The sequence below is a fragment of the Micropterus salmoides genome, unplaced genomic scaffold, assembly GCF_014851395.1.
Source record: "Micropterus salmoides isolate LMB-PRFRI ecotype aquatic unplaced genomic scaffold, ASM1485139v1 Ms_hic_scaffold_15, whole genome shotgun sequence".
Taxonomy (NCBI): Eukaryota; Metazoa; Chordata; class Actinopteri; order Centrarchiformes; family Centrarchidae; genus Micropterus; species Micropterus salmoides.
This window is the reverse complement of record NW_024040596.1, coordinates 17,244,441-17,267,857: the sequence shown is the minus strand read 5'-3', so window position 1 is coordinate 17,267,857 and position 23,417 is coordinate 17,244,441. Positions and strand designations below refer to the sequence as shown.

The 23,417-nt window shown below is 41.1% G+C and overlaps 1 protein-coding gene across 1 annotated transcript; it reads right to left on the bottom strand.

Annotated features, from left to right (window-relative positions):
- Nucleotides 1–303: 303 nt before the first annotated feature.
- fstl1b (follistatin-like 1b) lies at nucleotides 304–22,997 on the bottom strand. The gene is made up of 11 exons (XM_038720693.1): nucleotides 22,843–22,997; nucleotides 22,647–22,703; nucleotides 10,237–10,338; nucleotides 10,019–10,148; nucleotides 8,277–8,309; nucleotides 7,846–7,976; nucleotides 5,459–5,577; nucleotides 5,003–5,115; nucleotides 4,270–4,380; nucleotides 4,076–4,170; nucleotides 304–1,715 (listed from the first exon to the last, which is right to left on the bottom strand). Exons 1-11 carry the CDS (start codon nucleotides 22,843–22,845, stop codon nucleotides 1,674–1,676), a joined length of 936 nt encoding a protein of 311 aa, XP_038576621.1. The 5' UTR covers nucleotides 22,846–22,997; the 3' UTR covers nucleotides 304–1,673.
- Nucleotides 22,998–23,417: the final 420 nt, after the last annotated feature.

Sequence of the window (23,417 nt, the reverse complement as noted above, 5' to 3'; positions counted from 1 at the left end):
AGCTGTCTTTTAAAGCTGGGTCTGGGATCACCCTGTAGATAATATTCATCCTGTACAACACTTTAGAAATGTACTCGCGGGCTTCACCATGTAGTGCCTGATAGGTAATAATGACACATTTTTATATTGGATTCTAAACTCCACTGGCAGCCAAAGGAGACAGTCCAATAGTGAAGTAATGGTTTCCCTGCACTTTGCATTTGTTAGTCAGTTATTTATTATTCTCCAAGGGCAACTCCTTCTTCCTCTCACTCACAATAACTGAAATTGAAAAAAGTAGGCACACATACAAAATGACAAAACTTTGTTGTGGAGTATGGGCTTTATTGGCATACATACGTATTCCTTACAGTCTCTGCACTTTTAGTGTTTAGAATATAAAGATTTAGCTTGAACCTAGTAATGCAAATTTCACACAGACATATCAAGGATGGAATCACAAAGCACTAGTTTACTGCTAAACTACAGCAAAGCACGCTTGTTCTTGCAATGCCACGTGGCATTATAGCCTACGTGCAGGCAAAGGTAGAGACCTATACTGTTTGCAGGTCTAAGGCACCGATTTTTATTGTCAAATCTCCCAATGCACACACAGGATTTTAACAAATAAACACATTTAACAAGCCACACTACTCTCATCATCACACTTTAATAACACAAGCAATCACACACACACACACACACACATTTATATGCACCCAGTTAGTGATGCGTCTAAGCTACTTTAGCTGACAGTGAGGCTAGTCCTTCTGTTAAGAGTGATTTGAAAGAACAGGTATAGTGTTGTTGCTGGGTCCAGAGTAATGTTTTACCTGGAGAATCATCATCAAACATTTCATCAAGACTTTGGTTTCAGTTTTCACCATGCTATATTCAGGTCAGGTCTCACTTAGGTGCAGTTGTGCTGCTCAACGCTGAAAAGATTAACCGAAAAGCACCAGAGACTTGCCTGAGCATAACATGGGAACAAGATGAGTTTCAACTCAAGCCAATAACATACTGTACATAGAAGCAACAAACTTACAACAAAATTATTACTTTCGCAGTAAGATGCAAACAATATTTCAGGCTTGTGATAAACTAAAGCCTAAGAAAGCCTGGGAGAAAGAAAGAGAAGTGTATTGGTCAAGTAGTGGTCCACTGTGGCAGTTCTAAATGGCATCAAAATCACAAGCTTTACCCTCTTATCCCAGCTTCTTTAACTAACTTGCTGACTGTAAAACTTATGAGGCTGTGGAGAAACATGGTGCACAAGGTTTTAAGTAGTCAGCTTTCTCTATACCAAGACAGCTCCCTCATTTCAAGAGGTGGGTTCTCTAAGCCCCCCAGCCTAACTACCTTCTCAAACAATGACTTCCATATTCCAAAACAGTGACAACTTGACAGTTTTTCAGAATACCTGTAAAAATATAAGGATTGTAGTAAAAATAGCCCCAGGGCTAGTGTAGAGGCGCAGTAATACAATAAAATATGACAGTACTGAACACAAGGCAATCCTATTATACTCTTTGATTGCCCCTGAATTAAACAAACATCAACACAAACACTTAAACATTGTAAAAAATGTGTAATAATTAACATAGTAGAGAAACATGAATAACACATGGCCGCAAGGTAAATCAAGTATGGAGAAATGGCGATGGGGTGCATCCTCTCCTTCATTGCGTCCTTATTTAGGCCTCCTTTGTGCTGGACTTCATCTTCTCAACTGTTTCCTGTATTTAAAACAATGACAAGAGTTGACAAAAAAATGATATATCATTTAACGAATAAATGAATAAAATCACTTAAAGAGGTGGTATTGTGCTTTTTAGCTTTTCCCTTTCCTTTATTAAGTTATATATCTTTTTTGTGCATGTAAGAGGTTTCAAAGTGAAAAAGCCCAAAGTCCACCACAAAGGGAGTTCCCATCTCTCACAGAAAGCACTGCTCTGAACTGCATGAAAACAGATTGTTTGTTGTCCAGCCGTTTCCCTTTCATCCCTGTGACGACACAGCAAAATACGCATCATAACGCTCGCTAAGCGGCTAGTCCGACACGCCCTCAAATACACGAGTGCTGCAGCACACATGACAAGACGTCTGCCTGCTGCCTCTCCTCTCCCTTCCAAACACTAGCTACCCTCCAGGCAGTCAATGGACATAAAGTTGTTACTGTGACGTAGAGACAGAGCTCAGTTAAAACTTTAAGGATGAAAGATACTTTTGTTACAGATTAATAACTCATAACTCTGGAACTCTTGCTCCAGTCCATGTTGCTAAACTGGTAAGGGAAACATCTACAGCTGAACCGAAGCAGTTTTTATGGCTTCTCAGGGCCCTCCCAACTCTGCTTCTGATTGACTAGTAGTCCTTAACTAGGAACTGCACATGTGCAAGAACATGTAGAGGCAAGATTAATCACTCCATAGCTAAAACGAAGCTTTCAACACAAAGGGTGAAAAGAGAACTGCAGCAATGTGCAGTATGACAAATAAATATGGTGTTTTTTGAAAATTAAACCATGTACACCTGTTCTGGTACAGCCCCTTAATAAGATTATGAACCTGAAAATGAGCATAATACCACCTCTTTAATGATATAAGTACATATTTGTATAACCATCAATAAGCTTGTTAAGAGTTTTATTTAAATTTTTTAAAAGTACACATATCACTTGAATACTCTATCTATCCAAAGCAACATTGTGTTTTGGAGCAAGGTCCTCATGACTGATTTTAGCACACAGCTGGTCACACAAATCCAAACATTTGTTTACATTGGCTTTATAAGCTGCCCTTCTGGAGTACAGAGTACATGACTTTGCTGACTCAGCCATGGCCTCAAGCCGAGCCCTAGTTCTTCCTTGTGAGCCTCATGCTCTCATAGGCATTATGTTCAGTGTACCGACACTACTTTACAGTACAGTATTTTTAGGCCTTTTTGAAGCCAAGTGTTTCTATCACAGTGTTGTACCTCATAATAGGCTGTTTAATTAATAGATTACATCAGTGATTCAGAATTGCACCACTATAATGTTAAAAATAACAAAATCGATGCAGCAGAATCAGAGATATTGTCTGTTTTATTCCACGCTTTCATCTTCCTAGTCAAAACCTGGTGCCTGCATTACCCACAATTCAACTCAACCCTTGACAGTTTGGTCTGAGATTTGGGTTAAATGATAGTAGCAGCTAATGTAGCCTTGAGCTGCTAGCCACAAGCAGAGCTTAGGAGTGGGCTACAGATGCCTGTAGACCAGATAACACTGTCTCAAGTGACATTACTTGAAGCAATTTTTTTTTTAGTAGTAGTACTCCCTAAGACCTGGAAACAGACTCTGATGTGTAATATCATTGGAGTTGCCCTTTAAGACCCTCTTCCCTAATTTCACCAATGCATATTATATTCACAGTTAGGAATAACTAACTACAGTATACGATTTGATGATTCTGAATCATCCATACAAATTTTTAGTTGAAGACATCCCTACCCTTCTACAGTCCATAATAAAAAGGAAACTGTTGGTGATCATTTGGCTCTTTTTTTCTTCCTATCTGCCCCTCTTTCATATCCATGGCCATTCCAAAGTTTTATCGATCTAATTTAGAAAATGTTTTTTCCACAGCTTTTGATTTATTGTTTCACTTTTCATGCCAGCAGTCATAAAGCTGCTGATACCTTGGCTCACTGAGCTGTGTTAAGTTGGTACACAGTGACATAAAAATGTACACCTACCCATCTCTGTGTGAATCGTTTTGTGCTAGCTGAGCAGTTTGATTTCAAATGCTTTAAGTTCAGAAACACATTGCAAGTAATCAAAGGTTATATCCAACAGGAATCTTAAAGCAGACACTTGGGATATGGCTTATATCAGTAATATTTATGGACCTTATAACCACATGGAATCTTATGAGCTGTGGGCTGTGATGGAGCTTTGAAATGTACTTTAAAAGTTGTGACTATGGTCAGGCGATTTGTCCTGAGAGAAATTCTGGTATGCACTTCAGAGCCTGACTTATCTTCACATTGATATGATTGATTACATTCCATTTTTTTATTGTTTACAGCAGTTTTCAGATTGCAAAAGCCAGACCTGGTGCTTGTTGAGTTCAGCCACACGGAGGTTCCACTCCTCCTCAGTCATCTCTGCCCCAGCATCTGCTGACTCATCCACAGTTGCTGTTTTGTCTGGACAGATAACAAAATAGTCACGGGGCATTTGTCTTAATGTGTGATTGATTTAAAAGAATAAATAGAATACAGATAATCTCCAGTATTTTAACTTACCAGTGCAGGTCATTGCAGTGCAGACCCAGTTGCCGCATGCACAAACACAGCGGTTACACTCTACCTGGGTCTCTGCTCCATCCTCATATGTCTCATCCTCCAAGGCACATTCTGCAGAATGACAAACTATTCAGCCAAAACCACAGATAATAGGCTGTGACAGAATGATAACAGAAACAGCATTACACAGTAATCAATTTCCATGACCAAGATTCGTCAGCATTTCAAAATGCTATATAATTCATCCAGTAGCTTAATTTTAAAGTCACAGGTCTTTGGCAAGTTTTAGCTTAGAAATGAAAAGTCAGCAAATCTGCCGACACCAACACTAAGCAGAACTTTTGTGGCAAGCATGTGTATCAGAGATTTTTTAGAAAAGGAACACTGTATATGTGAAATTTCTAAACACAAACACACAAAGCAAGTCAAATGTGTGCATGTGTGTGTGTCTGGTAAATCTCCAGAGTGGAGTACTGCATAGTGAATGTTAGTTTTCTCTCCACTTCCTGTGAACTTTATCCTAGATATATCGGCGTCACATGACTGATCAGAAGTGACTACCACAAAACTCTGACTGTGTCTCAAGCTGTTCAGAAAAGAGTAGCAATTTGAGACTCATTTCCACAGTTTTCTGGGAGTCAGGACTGCCTGACTGAGCTTATGTCAATGCAACCACATACTGTATCTACTGGTGTGTAACTTTATGTTCCATTATGTCAAAGTATAAGCTCACTCTTCTCTGGTGGATTGAAGCCAGGCTTCAGGCAGTTGAGGAACTCATCAAAGCTCAACTTCCAGTCGGCGTTCTCATCAGAGAGCTCAATGAGAGCATCAACACACAGGCTCCTGTGAAGCACAAACATACGTGCAAATGCAGAATAAACATTAGCTGCTCCAAACAGTGACAACAGAACAAAAAAATAAGAATACTGTAGAAATGATAATTAGTTTGGAGTGTTTTATTCCACAGAGCACAGGTGTTTATGCAAGTGCGCGCTCCCACAGGAGGCCTTCAGTAAAGTTTGCGCTACACTACGTTGCTTAAAATAGCACAGCAGTACACAGACATGGATCTGTATGTGCAAGCATTGCCACAGAAGAAAATATTCATAGAGTTTGAAGGGAAGTGAAATAGGGACACAAAATAAAATAATGCAAACAGTAGCAGTTTCCCCAAACTAACACTGACCTGAGCAGCTTGTTGCTCTCCTGGTCTGCGTAAGACTGCAACTCCACAACCGAGTCATTTTGCTGGATGAATTTGAGCAGCTCTGAGGAGTCCAGCTGAGAGTCACCATTGTCATACGACTGTAGGAACATGGACAGACGTGGGAAAGGCCCAGTTAACACATATGTACACAAAAACTGTTCATACTGAACTTTTATTCTGCATGATACAAACATTACATCTTCAGAGGGTCACACTTTGTTTTGATCAGTTTGTGTCATGTACATCTGTGTACTGCAAATATTACTCTGAATGAAATCATTGGTGTTTCTAAGAGACCGGTCAGTCCAGGCTGCCAGTAAATTTGCAGTCACTGCCAGAAAAAATAGCACACCAGTTGCCATGACAATCATGCTCTAACTCTGATGTTAAGTGGTTTCAATTTAATATGAGCATTTCAAGTACCAGCTCTAGCTACTGTATGTATTTATTTTGTAAAATTTTAATATTAGGCTGGATCAGAAATTGGTGTAGGAGCATTAAAGATTCTACTCAAAGTATTTTTGGCATACATCTCAATATGAATACCTATTCATTGCTCACACTGAATTACCATCGGAGCTGTTTGTTAACCTACCGGTAATACTGTCTCTGCATGGTGACTTAACAAAGCCTTTTGAAATAGTTTGGCAGTAATGGAGGTGGACCTTTCAGATAATTAAAGATATACACTCACCTAAAGGATTATTAGGATCACCATACTAATACTGTGTTTGACCCCCTTTCACCTTCAGAACTGCCTTAATTCTACATGGCATTGATTCAACAAGGTGCTGAAAGCATTCTTTAGAAATGTTGGCCCATATTGATAGGATAGCATCTTGCAGTTGATGGAGATTTGTGGGATGCACATCCAGGGCACGAAGCTCCCGTTCCACCACATCCCAAAGATGCTCTATTGGGTTGAGATCTGGTGACTGTGGGGGCCATTTTAGTACAGTGAACTCATTGTCATGTTCAAGAAACCAATTTGAAATGATTCGAGCTTTGTGACATGGTGCATTATCCTGCTGGAAGTAGCCATCAGAGGATGGGTACATGGTGGCCATAAAGGGATGGACATGGTCAGAAACAATGCTCAGGTAGGCCGTGGCATTTAAACGATGCCCAATTGGCACTAAGGGGCCTAAAGTGTGCCAAGAAAACATCCCCCACACCATTACACCACCACCACCAGCCTGCACAGTGGTAACAAGGCATGATGGATCCATGTTCTCATTCTGTTTACACCAAATTCTGACTCTACCATCTGAATGTCTCAACAGAAATCGAGACTTATCAGACCAGGCAACATTTTTCCAGTCTTCAACTGTCCAATTTTGGTGAGCTCTTGCAAATTGTAGCCTCTTTTTCCTATTTGTAGTGGAGATGAGTGGTACCCGGTGGGGTCTTCTGCTGTTGTAGCCCATCCACCTCAAGGTTGTGCGTGTTGTGGCTTCACAAATGCTTTGCTGCATACCTCGGTTGTAACGAGTGGTTATTTCAGTCAAAGTTGCTCTTCTATCAGCTTGAATAAGTCGGCCCATTCTCCTCTGACCTCTAGCATCAACAAGGCATTTTCGCCCACAGGACTGCTGCATACTGGATGTTTTTCCCTTTTCACACCATTCTTTGTAAACCCTAGAAATGGTTGTGCATGAAAATCTCAGTAACTGAGCAGATTGTGAAATACTCAGACCGGCCCGTCTGGCACCAACAACCATGCTACGCTCAAAATTGCTTAAATCACCTTTCTTTCCCATTCTGACATTCAGTTTGGAGTTCAGGAGAGGTCTTGACCAGGACCACACCCCTAAATGCATTGAAGCAACTGCCATGTGATTGGTTGATTAGATAATTGCATTAATGAGAAATTGAACAGGTGTTCCTAATAATCCTTTAGGTGAGTGTATTATATGACCATGTGATGTGTGTGAGGAAGACAGATTAACCTGGAAACATTCATGACGCTATATACAGTTGTATATGTGTGCAATGTGTGCACTCTCAAATATGCAGCATATTTTTATGGGAAAGACCAGCCATATATATATACTGCAGTTTAAACAAACTGTTCAAACAACCATCTGTGCTTGCTTAAATGTCATTCATGTCAGCCCATAGAGTGTCAGGGATCCTCCTCTGCAGGACAGAGATCCTCATTAAATTGAATTAAAACCATCAGCTGACAAGCTTGAATGGTCTGTCACATGAATAATTAGAGTCTGAGGTGGCTTTAGGAGGAGGTCGACACAGATAAATAAACCGGGGTATTCTATAAAAATATTGGCAAAGGAGCAACTGTGTGCACTAATAGAGACCAAGGTCCATTCTATCTGTCTGCAGTCCAACAGAGAAAAGAAGCCCACCTTGAAGTATTTCAGCAGGATTTCAGAGAAGTTGGATCCCTTGACAAACCAGCCGTCTGGGACCACCTCAGTCTGCAGCCACTGAATTACACGACTCCTCAGCTCATTACGGTCAGCAGCATAGCACACCACTGCAGGGGTGATAATATTTCCATAGGTCCGCAGCATTAATGTATAATCCAAAGGATGAAATCTATCTTTTCAGCTATTTCATGATTGACCCCTGTCTCCTTCTGTGCATACCCATCACCCATCTGTGAACCATGACGTAAATCAAAAAATAACTCTGAAGTTAAAGTGAACACAAATAAAAACAATTACATTTGGAGTTTCTTCATATCTCATTAAAATTTTAAAGTCCTCAACATAAATTAATACATATATATTTTGACCAGGCGTACGCGCGCACACACACATACACACAAACTCACCAGGGCTGGCAGCTGCCTGCTCTCTTTTCTTCTCTAAAGGTGATTAAAAAGAGAGAAAGAATAGTACATTTGAGGCACGTAAAAATCAATTGAACAGCATTGACTTGATTCAGATTAATGGAGATAAACTTGGCTGTCATAGAGCATTTGGCCAAAGGTCTGTTAAGATGATAGTGTGATAAAACTATTTTCCCTGACTACATTTTCTGCAACAGCTCAGAGCAATGTTCAGGCCAGCGGGGACACAAAGTGTGCAAGTGTGAACAGTGAAAGTTCAAGATAAGATGCTAATATTAAACACATTAATAGATACAGCAAATACAGCAAATGTTTCCAGTAGCTTCAACCAAGTCCAGTTGCCCTTCATTTTAACCTTCGTTGGATAACTATGACCTGGATGACTGAGAATCTTCATAGACACATTAATAGATAAGTCAAGGCTAGGAGTGTGAATGGAACGGCAGATTGTCTCAGTGACGTGTGGGTGGCCTTACATGGGTCACTATCAACCCGGTCACCTCGCATATCAGTTCCATGAATATGAGCTAGTTCAGAGATCACATGCTAATCAGTTCAATTACTATATACAGTGTTATCAGCACTTGCACCATCTGTCAGGTGAGCAAAATGCCATCCCACTTAAAGGGCACAAAACTGGCTTTTTGGCCTCTCTACCTCACACCTATAACAAATCAAAGCGTAGTAAGAATATGAGATTCCCAATCTAATTTAATGTGTGTTCTGACGAAAATTGGTTGCACTGGGGTTCAGGCTCAGTAGAAAGTCCTGTTGGGATAATTAACTTGAGAGGTTACTGCCCATATTGAGCCAACGCTGAAATATGAAAGCAATAACAAAATTAGACTATAATATTTGAGCTTCCACCCTGCAAGTGACATTTGACTCCCAACAACAGAACACTTATAATGGCCGATTTACAGTTTCTTGGTCAATGGCATTAAAGGGTAACTTAGGTAGACCTGCAACTTCTGTGTTTTGTAAAATTACTATTTTTGTCATGGGAGTCTGGTGCTTTTGACGAGTGATACAGCAAATGTTTCTGGTTAAACAAATAAATTCTCTATTCAAAACAATTCTCAATGCAGTGAAATATTTTAAATTTGAATAAAAGAGAGCACTGGTATTGGATCATTGCTCGGTATCTACAGACTTTACATTACAGGGTTAACGTATTGGAATTGATATCAGGAGAAAAAAACTTTCTAACCTTCTGACAAAAAGATTCCCTGTGTCTCTACTTAGCAACACCAACTTTTACAGAATCAGAAAGCAGTAGCAAAGAAAAATGTAAAGGGTATTTTTAAAGTCTCACCACATTTAAATCATTTTGAAACATGTTTAGAATATCAATGTTAAATTGTAGGCACAAGGTTTCTAGGGAAGGCCCCCTAGTCTTCCACTCACTATCAGAACACTTCATTGCCCTTGATATGAACATCTCTTGATGATAACATTATTATGGTCTTAACCACACTTGTGGGTGTAATTTATTTGGATAGTAAAAGTCACCTTGGAAACCACAGTTGACGAAACTAGCACCGAATTTAATAAGGAACTTCCAATCTCAACTTTTAAGACAACATGGATGAGAAGTTGTTCAAGGAAAAGGGCAGTTTCAATTCCATGATAACTGGGCAAACTCCCATCTGCCCGGGAAGATTGTGTGATACAAATGAACGCTCCAAAACAGCTATTAATGGAACCTGTGCTGCTGCTTGTACCTTGGCAGTGTCCATCGTGGGCCACCTGGATCTTCAAGCCAGTCAGACAAGCATCCCTGTGGAGCTCACAGTGATTTCTGTAGGTCTTACCATTGCTGCCACACACTGACCTCTTGTGGGGCTTACAGCTCTGGAAAGAGAGAAAGAGAACGATAATGAAGTGACAGCCAGGAAAAGATTTAATCTCTCTTACATTCCTACTCTTTTCTCACACTCACCTCTATACACAGACAGCTGGGCTCCCCCTTCTCGGTAACAGCACACTCCCTGCCGGCCCCACAAAACACATTGGCACACACTTTGCTTTTGCTCTGCAGCTCCTGAAAGAAAGGAAAGACATTGCTGGCACTTTAGAAATACTGTTGCTTTCTAAAGGTTCCACACACAGGGCAGCGCTGTTACCCTATTAAGAGGCCCATTTGTCATTGACCACATTTTAAAACACTTAGAAAACACAAATGTATCATACTTTCACATTAAACTATGTTTATCAAAGCTGATCCTCTGTCACAGATTTAGAGATATGGTTTCCTCTTCACTGATGACATTCAAAATAAAGGCACACTGATTTAGCACTCCCTTTTTTCTGTTAGTCAGCAAGTTATCTCAAAAACTACATTACAGATTTTGTGGAAAGTTAGACCAAGGGCAAAGCAAGAATGATTAGTCTAGTTTTATGATGCCATTTATAAAGAACTGTATGCTTTGTCGTGCTAGCTCCTCAACTGTGGAATTCAAAATACTTCTTTCCCTGAATTCCTTGGTGTAACACATATCTATCCATTTTCAATTCAAACTTTTTGTAATTATTTTACATATTTTATCTCTTACATATGTACGTGTAAGTGTGGCCTATGTAACACAGACTGATACTAAACGCAGCATTTAATTTCAGCCAAATCCAAGACACATGTATATATCAACTCTGAGCCATCCTGCAATGTTCTATGGCATTTTCCCTCTAGGTGGCGCTACCTTGCCAACATGCTTGATGATGACGATGAAGATGATGATTCTGACTTGAAAATTTGCACATTTCAACCAGTACAAAGACCTAATATTCCTCATCATAATTGAGATATTCTCCAAAAATGACGCAATCTCTCAATCAGCAGCATTACCTACCACTAGGTATTCTGATACAGATCTGGATCAAGATGCACATTCTAAAATGAAAACACTTCTGTTGTTAAAATAACAAATTAAGATTAATATGCTTCCTATGTGCTGCCTTATCTATGTTCTTTAGCACACCTAGTTCATGTTTTAGTGTCTGCACTTTCATTGAGGCCCCTGGTCACTTATGTTTGCCAGCATAGTTGCCATGTCAACGATGGTCAGAGTCAGCTCAAGGACCGACAGCTGACCATACTCCACTTAGAAAAGAAGGGAAGATGTCTTTTTTTGTGCAGGTTAAACAAGGCAAGGCTGCGGGTTTTTGTATTTGTATGTGAGTGCTGTGGGAACAATGAAGACAGAATTAAGACCATACAGGCAAGCGGGATAAGACTACAACCAAGCTGTCAGCTTTAAAAAATCCTCCTTCGTTTTTGTTGCAGTTAAACTTTATCTTCTAATACACTTAGTCAGTCTAATTTTCTCCTGTTGACACTTCCAAGCCTTTGTTACTTTATCTTTTGCTTGTTTGTTGTAGAAAATTAGTTCACTGGAGCTACAAACCAACCAATCACAAGATGCCAAGCAGACTCCAAGAGCTGCTTTATAACCCTCATTACCTCCTCCTTTCCCTATTTGTGTCTTGTGTATATGTGTCTGGGTTTGTGTTTGTGTGTGTGTATAGGGTGTTTCCACATCTGGAGTCTGAGCTGTGTTTTCCTTTGGGCCCATTCCCATGCTCTGTGAAATCTTTTCTCCTCCCCGCTTCTCTAGACTCCCCTCCTCCTCCTTAAGCCGCTGTTTCCTGTAAGAGTCAGACAGAAAGTTGGCCTCCTGTGTATGAGTGCACGTGAGCTGGCTTTCAAGCCAAGTGCGTTTCTGCATCCAGGTTCGGGTATGTAGGTTAAAATGAAACTTTTATTCTTGTGACCAAACTCTTATTAAGCTCACTAATGATAGAATACAACAAGATGGGAGGGGGGCAGTCACATGCACACATCACAGTGTTGCAGCTTTAGAGGAGAAGGATTGTGGGTTTTTAGTCCATTTCTATACACGGTTTAAACACACACACACACACACACTACGAAGTTGAGGTCATGGAAAATCTTCAAAGCGATCCCTGTGGCTTTGAGCATGTTGTACAATTTAGTTTGTTAGACACAGATGGGCTGGAAGCCTGTTGAAACCTGTAGAAACCTTCAATGAGAACATGAATAATGGATAAAAGCAAAGCTCTGTCTGTCCATCTCTCTCTGAGTAGAATCAGGAGAGGATCCCTGGCATTTAGCTAATGAATACAGAGGCACAAGGCTCTTATTTCATCTGATTCAAGTGGATTGTTGCTATGGTGAGAGCATGTACAGGTTCCTGTAGTGGCAAGATCACAGAAGTGTCAATCAAAAGAGGCAAATGGAACCAAACCCCATAATGAGATCACAGACGAGCATGTTGTTCTGACTTTATGACTGACATAGACTAGAAAATTATGGACAAAGTCACTCTAATATCCCCCAACCAATGTTCAGCAAACCAGGGAAATAAGACTGCCTTATGTGGTCATAAATCATGCCTGCATGTAGCCTTCATTGTTGCCATTAACAGGAGTGGGAAGTCATGACCCATTACCTGCACCATCATTAAGTACACTCATAATTAAGGATATGGCATTTATTTATTTGGTTGCCTGGTGACCACATAGTGACATCAAAACTCCAAGAGATGTAAATTAATGCGTTTTAGAGGTAGGCAGATTTGATCTTGTTACTTTTGGAGCAAGCCAAATCAACTGTTTCCCCTCATTTCCAGTCTATTGGCTAAGCTAAGCTAACGGGATGCTGGTGGTAGCTTCATATTTACTGTCCAGTCATGAGTGGAATCAATCTTCTCATCTAACTCAGGGAAAGAAAGCAAATCTATTTACCAAAATGTCAAACTTGTCCTTGATGACCAGTTGACCAGTTTTAGAATGTTATTTCTCATTTTGGTGTGTAGATCATCATTGCATCATTTGTCATTCTATCTTTTTGTTTTAATAAACTAACTATGATGTAACTTGAGTTAAGAACACTCCTGTGCATATGGCAAGCAGTGATCAGAAAACTGGATAAGGTCGCCTGTTGATAACAATAGGTAGCATATTCACGTTTCTCAAAACCAAGATATGGAGTTATTCACATAAACAGGATCCTCCACAAACCCCACCATAACTGGGATACTAGAGAGCATGTAAACAGACTCATTAACCCAATCACCGTCTAAGCAGACATTAGAAAAATGTACAAATTCAGCACAAACAAAAACACACCCTCTGAGAGTGTCCTACTTAAATTACTTTTTTTCCACTGCAGCCAACACATGCTGCCTTATTTCCCTTTCTCCCATTTAAAACCAATCACAATAGCCGGAACTCTAATAAGTGACTGGTGAATCATGCCTTCACCCAGAAAGCTGCTTCAAGCCTAAAACTGATTTTATATATATTGTATACACACACACATTTCACAGCTCATTTTCCTCAAATCTTTTTGTCAGGAGGTTAGAAGTATTTAAAGGTTTTAAGAAGATTAAAAGATTTAAGTGATATTTCTCAAAACCCTCAGTGCTTCATTTCCATCTTCCTATCTCTGAGTGGTGCCTCTCAATTCAAGTCTAGTGTACTTTAATTTCTCCTCTGCTGTAATTCTCTCTGTCTTGTCATCTTATTCCCAGTGCCATGCCCTTTTATGGCTGCAGAGAGGCATGCCACTGGGGCAAGACCTGCTTTGCAGAGCTAGATGGAAGTCGAAGGAGGAAAAAAGGTGAGCAGAGAGAGGAAGAATTAAAGGAGGAAGCTGAGAGTCTCACTATTAAGAAACAGGTAGATGGTGAAGCTAAAAGAAGAAAGGCGGGGTTATACACGCTCTGAAGTCAATTTCTCCCTTGCCATGTGTTGAATGGCTCCATGCTGAGGCAGACTACAGTTAAAGGGCAATGTATTTTCACTTCAGTTAAAAAAAATGTCACTTTCCACTGCTGATAAGGACACAGGCAGTACAACAGCAGCCAGGCTAAATCTGCCCTCACTAATACATACAAAACACATGAGAACATCAATCTGCATGTCTTTGTGCATCTGTCCATACACACAATAGTATGAGTAATAGAGCCCATCCACCTCTTAACTGTTTTGTGTTTTGTGCATATATATGTGCTTGTATGTCTGAGTGTGTGTGTATCTCGGTGAGCATCATTGATTTAGCAGACCAATCAATGCTCCTCTCCTGTGGGTGTCACTTTACAGCCACTGTGAATCCATTCCCACAATGCACCATGCCCCACATTAGCATAGAAAACATTGATTTACACGCTGCCATGGATATGCCCACAGTGACAAACAGCATAATGAAAATTACTTGAAAAACTAAATGTTTTAAATACTGAATTTAACCTTTCTATTAATTAATTGTACAACAATATGACTTTCTATGGCGATCAAGATCAGTTTAATCAGCTTGATCGGTTTCTTGGCCATTCAGGGCTTCATTTAATGCAATCCAATGTAACAGCTCGGGATTAAATCCTTTCATAATGAGCTTTTCTTGAAACTGTGTTAGAGAGGTGTTGATTCAGTGCTATGCTCATTGCGGTGGCTGAATCTTCTAGTGCTGCTGAATTACCCCTAACTGCATCACAAATAGGTGAAAGGTGGTTCAGCTTGAGTTGCATCAGCTTCAACAATAACTAAATATGATAAGCTGCATAAAGATACAAAGGGTTGCAGAGCTGCTGTATTGGATTTATTGGATGTAGCTGGATGTATCTATTAAACTGGCACCTCCGTGTAAAAGACACAAACATTTGACAAAATATTTTCCTCTTTCCCCTAAGGTACACTAAGTCTGATGAGTGTTTTTATGAATAAAATATTATGGCATTTGACAACTTGAAATATTAAAACAAAAAATCATTCCAGAAGGATGCAAGAGGATGGACATGTAATGATGTTTTCTATTCATTCTGGTTACTAGTATATATTTCAAGTCTGTATGGCAAAGAGGCTCTAGATCTCATTCACAGACCTGCTTTCCCTTCAGAATTTGCAACAGCAAAAACACTGCCAAAATAATGACTGTTGAATTGAGAAAAACAAAAAGGGTACGTGATTACAAGAACTAAAAACTGCTCAGATGTTTTATTTAACAGCTTATACCCCCAAACTCACAGTTATTCATCAAATAAATTATATTTCAAAACTCATTAGGGAGTTATAACAATGATGCTGACATGAACAGATGAGGCAGTCAAGTCAAGGCAGGCATTAAGGGTTCCAGCTGTGTTCTGAAGGCATTAATCTGACTCCTTTTAGAGCCTTTTTAGCTGGCCTTTATAATCAGCAAAATGTAAAATGTGTGCTTAAAACAGTATCGTTGATCAACATTTTGTTGCTCATGGTTTGCTTTACAACTACTAAGATATTATGTAAAGATGAGGGCATGAAAGGAATAGTTTGACATTTCTGGGAGATACTTGCTGACTTTCTTGCCAAGATTAAAGAGAAGATAAATACCACTTTCATGTATGTATTAAATATGGAGCAGCAGGTTAGCTTAGCTTACCATAAATACTGGAGACAGGGGAAAACAGCTAGCCTGGGTCTGTACAAAGATATGGAGGCCTACAAATGCTGGGTACAAAATCTAGAGTATAAACAGCAAGTTGGATGTGTCACATAAAACATGTAAAATCACACAGAGGACAGAGCCAGGATAGCTGTTGCCCCTAGTTTCCAATCTTTATGTTAAGCTAAGCTAACCGGCTGCTTGTTGAAGCTTCGGAAATAGCGAACAGACAAGACGGTGTCAAAGTTTTCATCTTACACTTGGCAAGAAAGCGAATAAGCATGTTTCCTTGTGTGCAATTTATACACGTAAAAACATACTGTATTTAGATTTGTGTGTGAAGTTTCATGCAGCTGAAAGCAGAACACTAATATTGTCTGTTTCTTACCTACAATGGCTCCATTGCCTAAATCATGTACTTCACTACTGCAGAGTTGGACTGACAGATGGACTGACAAATGCGCTCACAGCAAGAAGATCTCGCTCTCGCAACCTCAAAATGCAACCCAGTGTTTTACAAGCATGTTTTTAATTACAAGAGGGGGAAAAATTGAAGGGAGAAAAAAGATGTGAAAATTAGGGATGTAGACAAGAGACAGAATCAGGCGGCAGGGGGGAACATTCCTGAGCTATGTTGTGCCTCAGCTGGGGTCTGCCAGAGTTCATTATGAGCCAAAATCTCCTCAGTAATTAGGTCAGAGTGGTGGCCCCTGCTCTCCCCCTCTCCAGCATTTCCCGCTTTCCCCCTGTGTTGCCTCTCCAGCACTAGGTTGTCCAACACTCGTCAGCTTCATGAGATGTGGGCTCACGCCAGGAGCGAAAAGGACAGTGAGGGCTCAAACTGGGCTCCTTCTGCCCATGCAGACCTCCCTCTCACTTCTCTTTCCATCTAAGCAGGCCTTACCAGAAGACAAGTGGAGCACAGCCAAAGAAGAACAAGAACCACTCATACTCCACAAGCTGTGCGCCAACTATGAACCAGTTTCCTTCTTTAAGGAATTTATTTCACAGGGGAGACACATAAAAGACTATCATTGGCTCTGGTTTTCTGTAGCATTTGCCCTCAATAATTAAAGTGCCTCATGTCTCAAATCTCTAACTGTTTCTTCCTTCTGAATTTATTCATCTGTATCTTCTTACATATCAAATCAGGTTCAGTCTCTTCTGTGCTTGACAGCCTCTTGAGATCAGACATACAGTAGCACAGCCTCCACTGAGAAAGTCTTAGTTTTATTTATAGTATTTTACAGATTTATATGAGAATGAGTTGATAGTAGAACTGGCCGAATATGTCCTTCGAATAATGAGGCCAAAGAAAGACTAATTTGAGTGTGTCATAAAGATATGAGCTTTACGGGTGGTCCTAAACACTCTCTAGGGGGCCAGGTCTGAGATTAAAACTGCAGACACAAAGGGACCCTTGGTAACGACCAGTTTACACGGATCGAGCCTGTTATTCTTCTCCCTGTTTCTTATTCAGTGTCAAAGGAATGCACCAACGGACAGGATGATGTCACCCCGGTCTGCAGCCTCTTATTTTACACCCACCAGCCCCGCCGTTCAAGAGCTAAAATCTAACAACTACACCCTGAGAGAAACAAGAAGAAGAAACAAAAGGAAGAAAGATAAGACAGAAGGGAAGGAAAGAAAGTGAGAAACATGCAGTGAAAGTAAAACAGAGAGAAAGAGAGAGACTAAAGAAAGGCAGGAAATAAGTCACGGTCTGGGCAGAGCCACATCTGCTAGCAGTTAAAACGTCACCACAGAACATAAAATGCTATGAACGCAGCACCACCCTTGGCCTCCCCTCCCCTATGCACCCTGCTGACACTCTGCTAGGACAAAAATGTCCCCTGACCTACGTCAACCCCGTACAGAACCATCCCAGCTCAATTTCCCCTGATCTACCCTACACTTAATTTCAACTTTAATGTCTGTCTTTCTCTTATTCTTGATCCAATAAGCTCACCTAATTTCCCCCAAATTCTTTGCTCTCTTTTTGTCTCCAGTCATTTTACCACCGTTCACTTCCCTCTCTCCCACCCCTACTCTGGGCATTTTTCCACTGCCAGGAAAAGGGGGGAGAAAGGGAGGAGGGGAGGAAGAGAGGGTAGGAGGGCCCATGCTATGCTCAGTCCAGGGGAATGAGTAGATACCCTGCCCTCTTCTCTGCTCCGTCTTTGAGGCCAGTATTGGGTCTAACGGCTGGAACATGTTTGTAGAAGGAAAAAGGAAGATTTTCAGACAGCAGGATGTGTTTGCAGAGTGTGTGAAGCAGCCATTTAAAATCTGCTCTGAGACCGAAACCTTTATCATGTCAGACTGTCAGTGTGTCCTGATACAGCCGTAGAATTTAATCTGGGACACAGACAAGGTCTCTTATCTTATTTTTCCCATATTCATAGAAAACCTATGAGATTTCTCGTATGCCTGGTTCAACTTTGACAAATAAACACAAGATTAAAGTATCTGACAAAAAACACTATTCAGTCACAGCTAAAACGAATAGTCAAATTGTCAATTGAGTCAAAGAAAATGTATTGACAAAAGATAATCAACTGACTATTTTTCAAGCAATAATGAAAATACTTTGTAACTGTTGATCATACTTTCAAACCATTAATTTTTGGTATTTCTACTCTGTATTTAAGCCCAGCATGTTCGGCTTTACCTGCGATGGACTGGCGACCTGTCCAGGGTGTACCCCGCCTTTCGCCCAATGTAAACTGGGATTGGCTCCAGCCCCCCGCGACCCTGTACGCAGGATAAGCGGTTGACGATGGATGGATGGATGTTCGGCTTTATATCGTTCCTAATACACTTCTCATACTTCAATATGCATTAAAGCAACAACAGGTCCATTAAATAAAGACTGTAATATAAGGGTGGAAAGCTCAGAAAAGCCAGTAAGTGGGCCTTTGAGTTTAGATTATTGTGTTACATACTGTTCTCAAAGGTCAGGAATGGACCAGAATGACTAAAATAGTGTGAGTGTGAGTTAAGCATGTCAGCTACGAGTCTGAGTCTAGTTACAGTACATCTTGGTAATAATATCAATGACTTATTAAATGTACTTTTACTTAAGAAACACTGAGAACGAAGTGCTTCTTCCACCACTATCAACACAACTAAGAAAAGTTTCAAATACTCACAATATGGAGACTGAAACAATGAAATGCAGGGCATTTGTAATGAAAAATCACTTTAGCGGTTAATCGATTATCAAAATAGTCGGGAATTATTTTTCTGTTGATCGACTAATTGTTTCAGCTCTAAAAAAAGAGAAGGTGAACTGGCACCCAACATTATTAAATTACTCACAAACTGAAAAAGTATATAAAGTGTAGCCTAGTTGTTTTGTTATTAAACAAAATTTGTTCTGAACACTAGATTGATGGTTGGGTAATACAGCACACAGAACAGAATTTTAATATCTCACATCTCAGATCACACACATCACAAGAAAATAAATCCAGTTACAGAAACCACTTTGGAGTTAAAACTGTGTAAATGAGCCACTTTTAAGTCATAGCAGTTGTCAAGGCCTTCTGGTTAACTGTCGAAGAATTTAACAACAATTGAGAGAACAATGCCAGTTAATCACTCATCCCACAGTGACCCTCTTTCCACCAAGCAAACTGCGTTTCAGATGCAGGGCCTGATTTCAAGGTGCGTCCTCTACACAGGCAGCTGGATGCAGGACGAGATGTAAGAGATGTAAATGGGTAGTATGCATATATTTATTTTTGACAATTTATCTTATCAGAAAGCTATTTATTTTTGCGCTGAGGTAAAAACGGAGAGTCCGTGGAATTCAAAACTATATTTTAACACGTGACACTAATGATGCTGATTTATTGCCTTTGACTGTGAGCTAAAAAGAGGAAAACAATGGGGAATTGTCGCCCTTTATAACCTGCATTCAGGGGGCATCACTGAGTCCCCTTCTCCTGACTGAACTGATATAAGGCTTGCCACTTGTTTAACATTTAGTATGCATGAGTAAGATAGTATGTTACATATTCATTATCTCTTACTCCCAAACTCTTTGAGTAGACTAGCGCTGTTCTTTGTCATTTGTGTGTGTGTGTGTTAATTCATGTGTGTAGTGCCTTTGAGTGCAGAGTGCCGGTAATGATAAGGCACCAGTACAGCTGCTAAGCTAAATGAGGACTCCTTTTAAGCCAAGCCAAGAGTGAAGAGAACACACTGCAGCAACATGAGACATAGTACACCCCCCTCTTTGTGTTTCTCTACCCCCTCACTACACAACCAAGTCTTACCTCACCCCCAATCTCCCCTGCTATAATTGCATGACTGTGGCTCCATCTCCTTTCTGTTTTACATCACTCTATCTCACCGCCCTCTACAATCCCTGCGCAGGATCCATGACTGGATGTTGGGCTACAGTAATTAGAGCAGGCTGATAGAGACAGAGGACACAGCGTCCCCTCATGCTTATGTTCCTTCCACCTGGGCAGATATTTTTAGCCCTCCTTGAATGAGAGAGAACAGGCACCAACATGGCAACATGGCGGGGGTGCCTGAGAGGCTCAATCAGAGTCGGCTACAGATCCAGGGCCTTAACGAGAAAACCAGCTTCTTCTTCTTCTTCTTCTTCTTCTTCTTCTCTTCAATCTGTCTTCTTTATCCTCTCAACTCTGAGCGGAGAGGAGAGCTTGTCATGGTAGCCTTGTTGGGCTGACCTCCTCTTGACGTCTGTATTTTTCAAGATCTGGAGCCGGCGCAGATAACTAAATTAACCACTGTGTCATTCCACCCTGTCACCGTGGATGACGCTGGATAATACAACAACACTGCATGCCATATAAAACTGAAATATAAACACCTCTGTCTCTCTCTGTTTATATGCTGGTGTGTGTGCACACATGTCCCCTGAGGCTGCAAACTCTTATGACTTTCACTATGCCTGCATCATGACCTCCTTTGCATACCAAGCTCCTGGTGTGCTTGAGTAAGACTTTTATTATAAGATCCATATCTCGTTTCCAGCCTGCACACACACACACACACACACACACACACACACACACAGATTCTACACAGAGTCCCGACCCAGACCGCCCTGCCATACTACATCTCTGAGCTGCTTGTCTTCAAAGGCTGCAATTTCTCACCTCAGGAAGCACACAGGCTTGCTCCTTCATAATAAATCAGGAGTTGGTGTCCAGATTTTAATCACCTACAACTTGTGCCAAGAAATAACCACATTCACACACAAATAATCCTGTTTTTAATCAGTCTTCACAATGTAGGTTCATCACATTCCCTCCTGCGATAGCTTTGCTGCAACTTGTTGACCTCCTTCAGACAGCACACTGGAATGCAAGTTCAGGCCCTTCCCATGGCCAGTCAACAGGCCATATATTATCAGGGTAATTACCTCTGGAGAATAAACGTCTTTCTAATGCCTCCCTATTAACTTCGTGGGTGCGCTCAACACACTCTGCTGTGTGCTCGGGCTTCGCCATGCCATACCTCACAGATCACGGCCACGAATCCAATAAAGGCGCACACAATGGCACATTTTCCAGCCAGCAGGCAAAGGTAGGGGCAGCAGTGGAAGGTCAGCGGGGTAGGGCTAACATGCCAGGCTATATGAGTGATGATGAGACACTAAATGCCCATCTGCGTGAAGCTATAAAGACAGATTAGGCAGCAGACAATTGGTTTATCTTTGTGTTTGGCATTTGGCATGGCTGCAAGTGTTTCAAAGATCGATCCTCTAATTAGGCTACAGCTATTCCCCCTGTTTATTCCCTCAGCCTACAACTGTTGTGCAGGTCAACAGAGGTGTCAACACAAAGCCAGGTGTTCAACAGCTGTGTCCGGTGAGGTTGAAGCCATCAACCACCACCTGGTATGTGTGTGTTGTGTGTGTGTGTGTGTGTGTGTGTGCTTCTATTTCTTGAAGGAATCATTTTTTGGGAAATGCGCTTCTCTCACAAACTTAGATGAGAAGATTGAGGCGGTCCCTTGGTGCCATCAGGCCAGCTAATCTAACAGCACATTATCTCTGTGTTTACTCGGAGCCTGGACTACTTAGCACCGCAGTGCGAGACCCATAAGGTGAGTATTCTCACAACCCTTGAGCACACTCGCCGCCACTGAGTACACAGACATACATTCGCACTGACTGACCACCCAAACACGGTGTTTGTATACCATTAGGGCAGCTGTCAGTCGGTGGAGAGTTTGGCACCTTAGCATCCTACAATACTGATGATGAGGGCCATGAAACTCCCAAGGCCAGCAGAGCTCGGGAGATATACACAAACACCAGCCTCCCTTCTTTTCTTTTCACAGTTGTCTGTCACTACTGTTAACTTCACAACTCCACAAAAAAGCAAGGAGGAGTATATCTGTGTATATGTGTGTGTGTGTGTGTGTGGTCCCACAATATTGTTGTTTCAGGTTACAAAAATAACTATCAAACCATCTCATATGTGCAATCATTTTTAGAAATGCGAATGGTGTCCCTATTGAAAGAAACTGTCCCAGAGGCAATTTAGTTAAACTGTGAGTCAGATTGTCTCTACAATTAAGCTAATAATTGCGCCTGAGTGGCAACATAATTGGTTATCCTTATGAAGATAACTTAGTCTAAGCTAAGGCTCTGTACACCCCAGCTGTAAACGTCTAATTTTCACCACAGCCCCATATTGTGTCGGATAAGAGGCTGACTCTGACGCTTTCCAGATGTTTTCCAGCTCCTCTTTGTGAGCAAAGCTGCTGTGACAGTAATGTTACTCCAGACGGACAGCTTTGCGTGGAAAGGTAACCATGAGCTTAGTAAACATGTATGGCAGCATTTGGTGCTCAACTGAAACCCTACAAAGATTTTTTGTTTGTTTCAGAGTATCAAAAAAAGCCTTCTTGGCCAAACTTACCTCCGCGTTACAGACCGCTACGGCCAGCAGAAGGAGCACGGCGACACTTCGCGACATCTACACATTAAAAAAAGAAGGGAAAAGTCAGGTTTAGCGAAAGAGAAAGGCGGGAAGAGTTTAACATTTCCACTCGTCTCCACACCAGTTCCTCAGCAGGTGGAGAAAACTTGAAGAAAAATGCAACTTTCAGTGTTACCATTTCGTAAAAAGCTGCTCTGCTCGGCTCGGAGGAGGTGGGGAGCTGGTCTGGATGTGTGTCGGGACAGAGGCGAGCAGGAGGTCCGTGATTTCAAGAAATCTGAGGAGCGCTGAGGAATGCGTGCCAGTCCGTCAGTCTCTCCTCCTCCTCTCTCACCGCCGGGGCCAATGAAAATGTCTGGATTCGTCGTTTACAGAAGAGTAGAGGAGGGGGAGGAACCGGGGAGAGTGAGGCTGAATAGTGTGCGCAAACGTCTAAAACGTTACGCACCTCTTTAAAGGCTGCTGCCTGGATTATATTCATGCACAGTTTCATCACTACCACATTATCATCCACGCTGATCCTATAGAAGATAATTTCAGAATATTTCGCATGCCATTATTTTCTGTTGCCCTAAGAATACAGCAGTTGCTTTCTACTTAAAATCACCAATAGTCAGGTTAGTTTCACCAGTCAGTTAAAACTGTATTAGTTAACCTGTGGCCACTAGGGGGCAGAAGAACTCCAATCCAAGCTGACAGATGCACATCCTAACATAAAAGAGTTATGCATCAAATAAAGCTTGAGACAGA

Coding starts and splice junctions, on each gene's coding strand:
- fstl1b (XM_038720693.1), bottom strand. Junction 10,149..10,236: donor CCAGCTGTCTGTGTATAGAG/GTGAGTGTGAGA, acceptor CTCTCTTTCCAG/AGCTGTAAGCCCCACAAGAG. Junction 8,310..10,018: donor CCACGATGGACACTGCCAAG/GTACAAGCAGCA, acceptor AATCACCTTTAG/AGAAGAAAAGAGAGCAGGCA.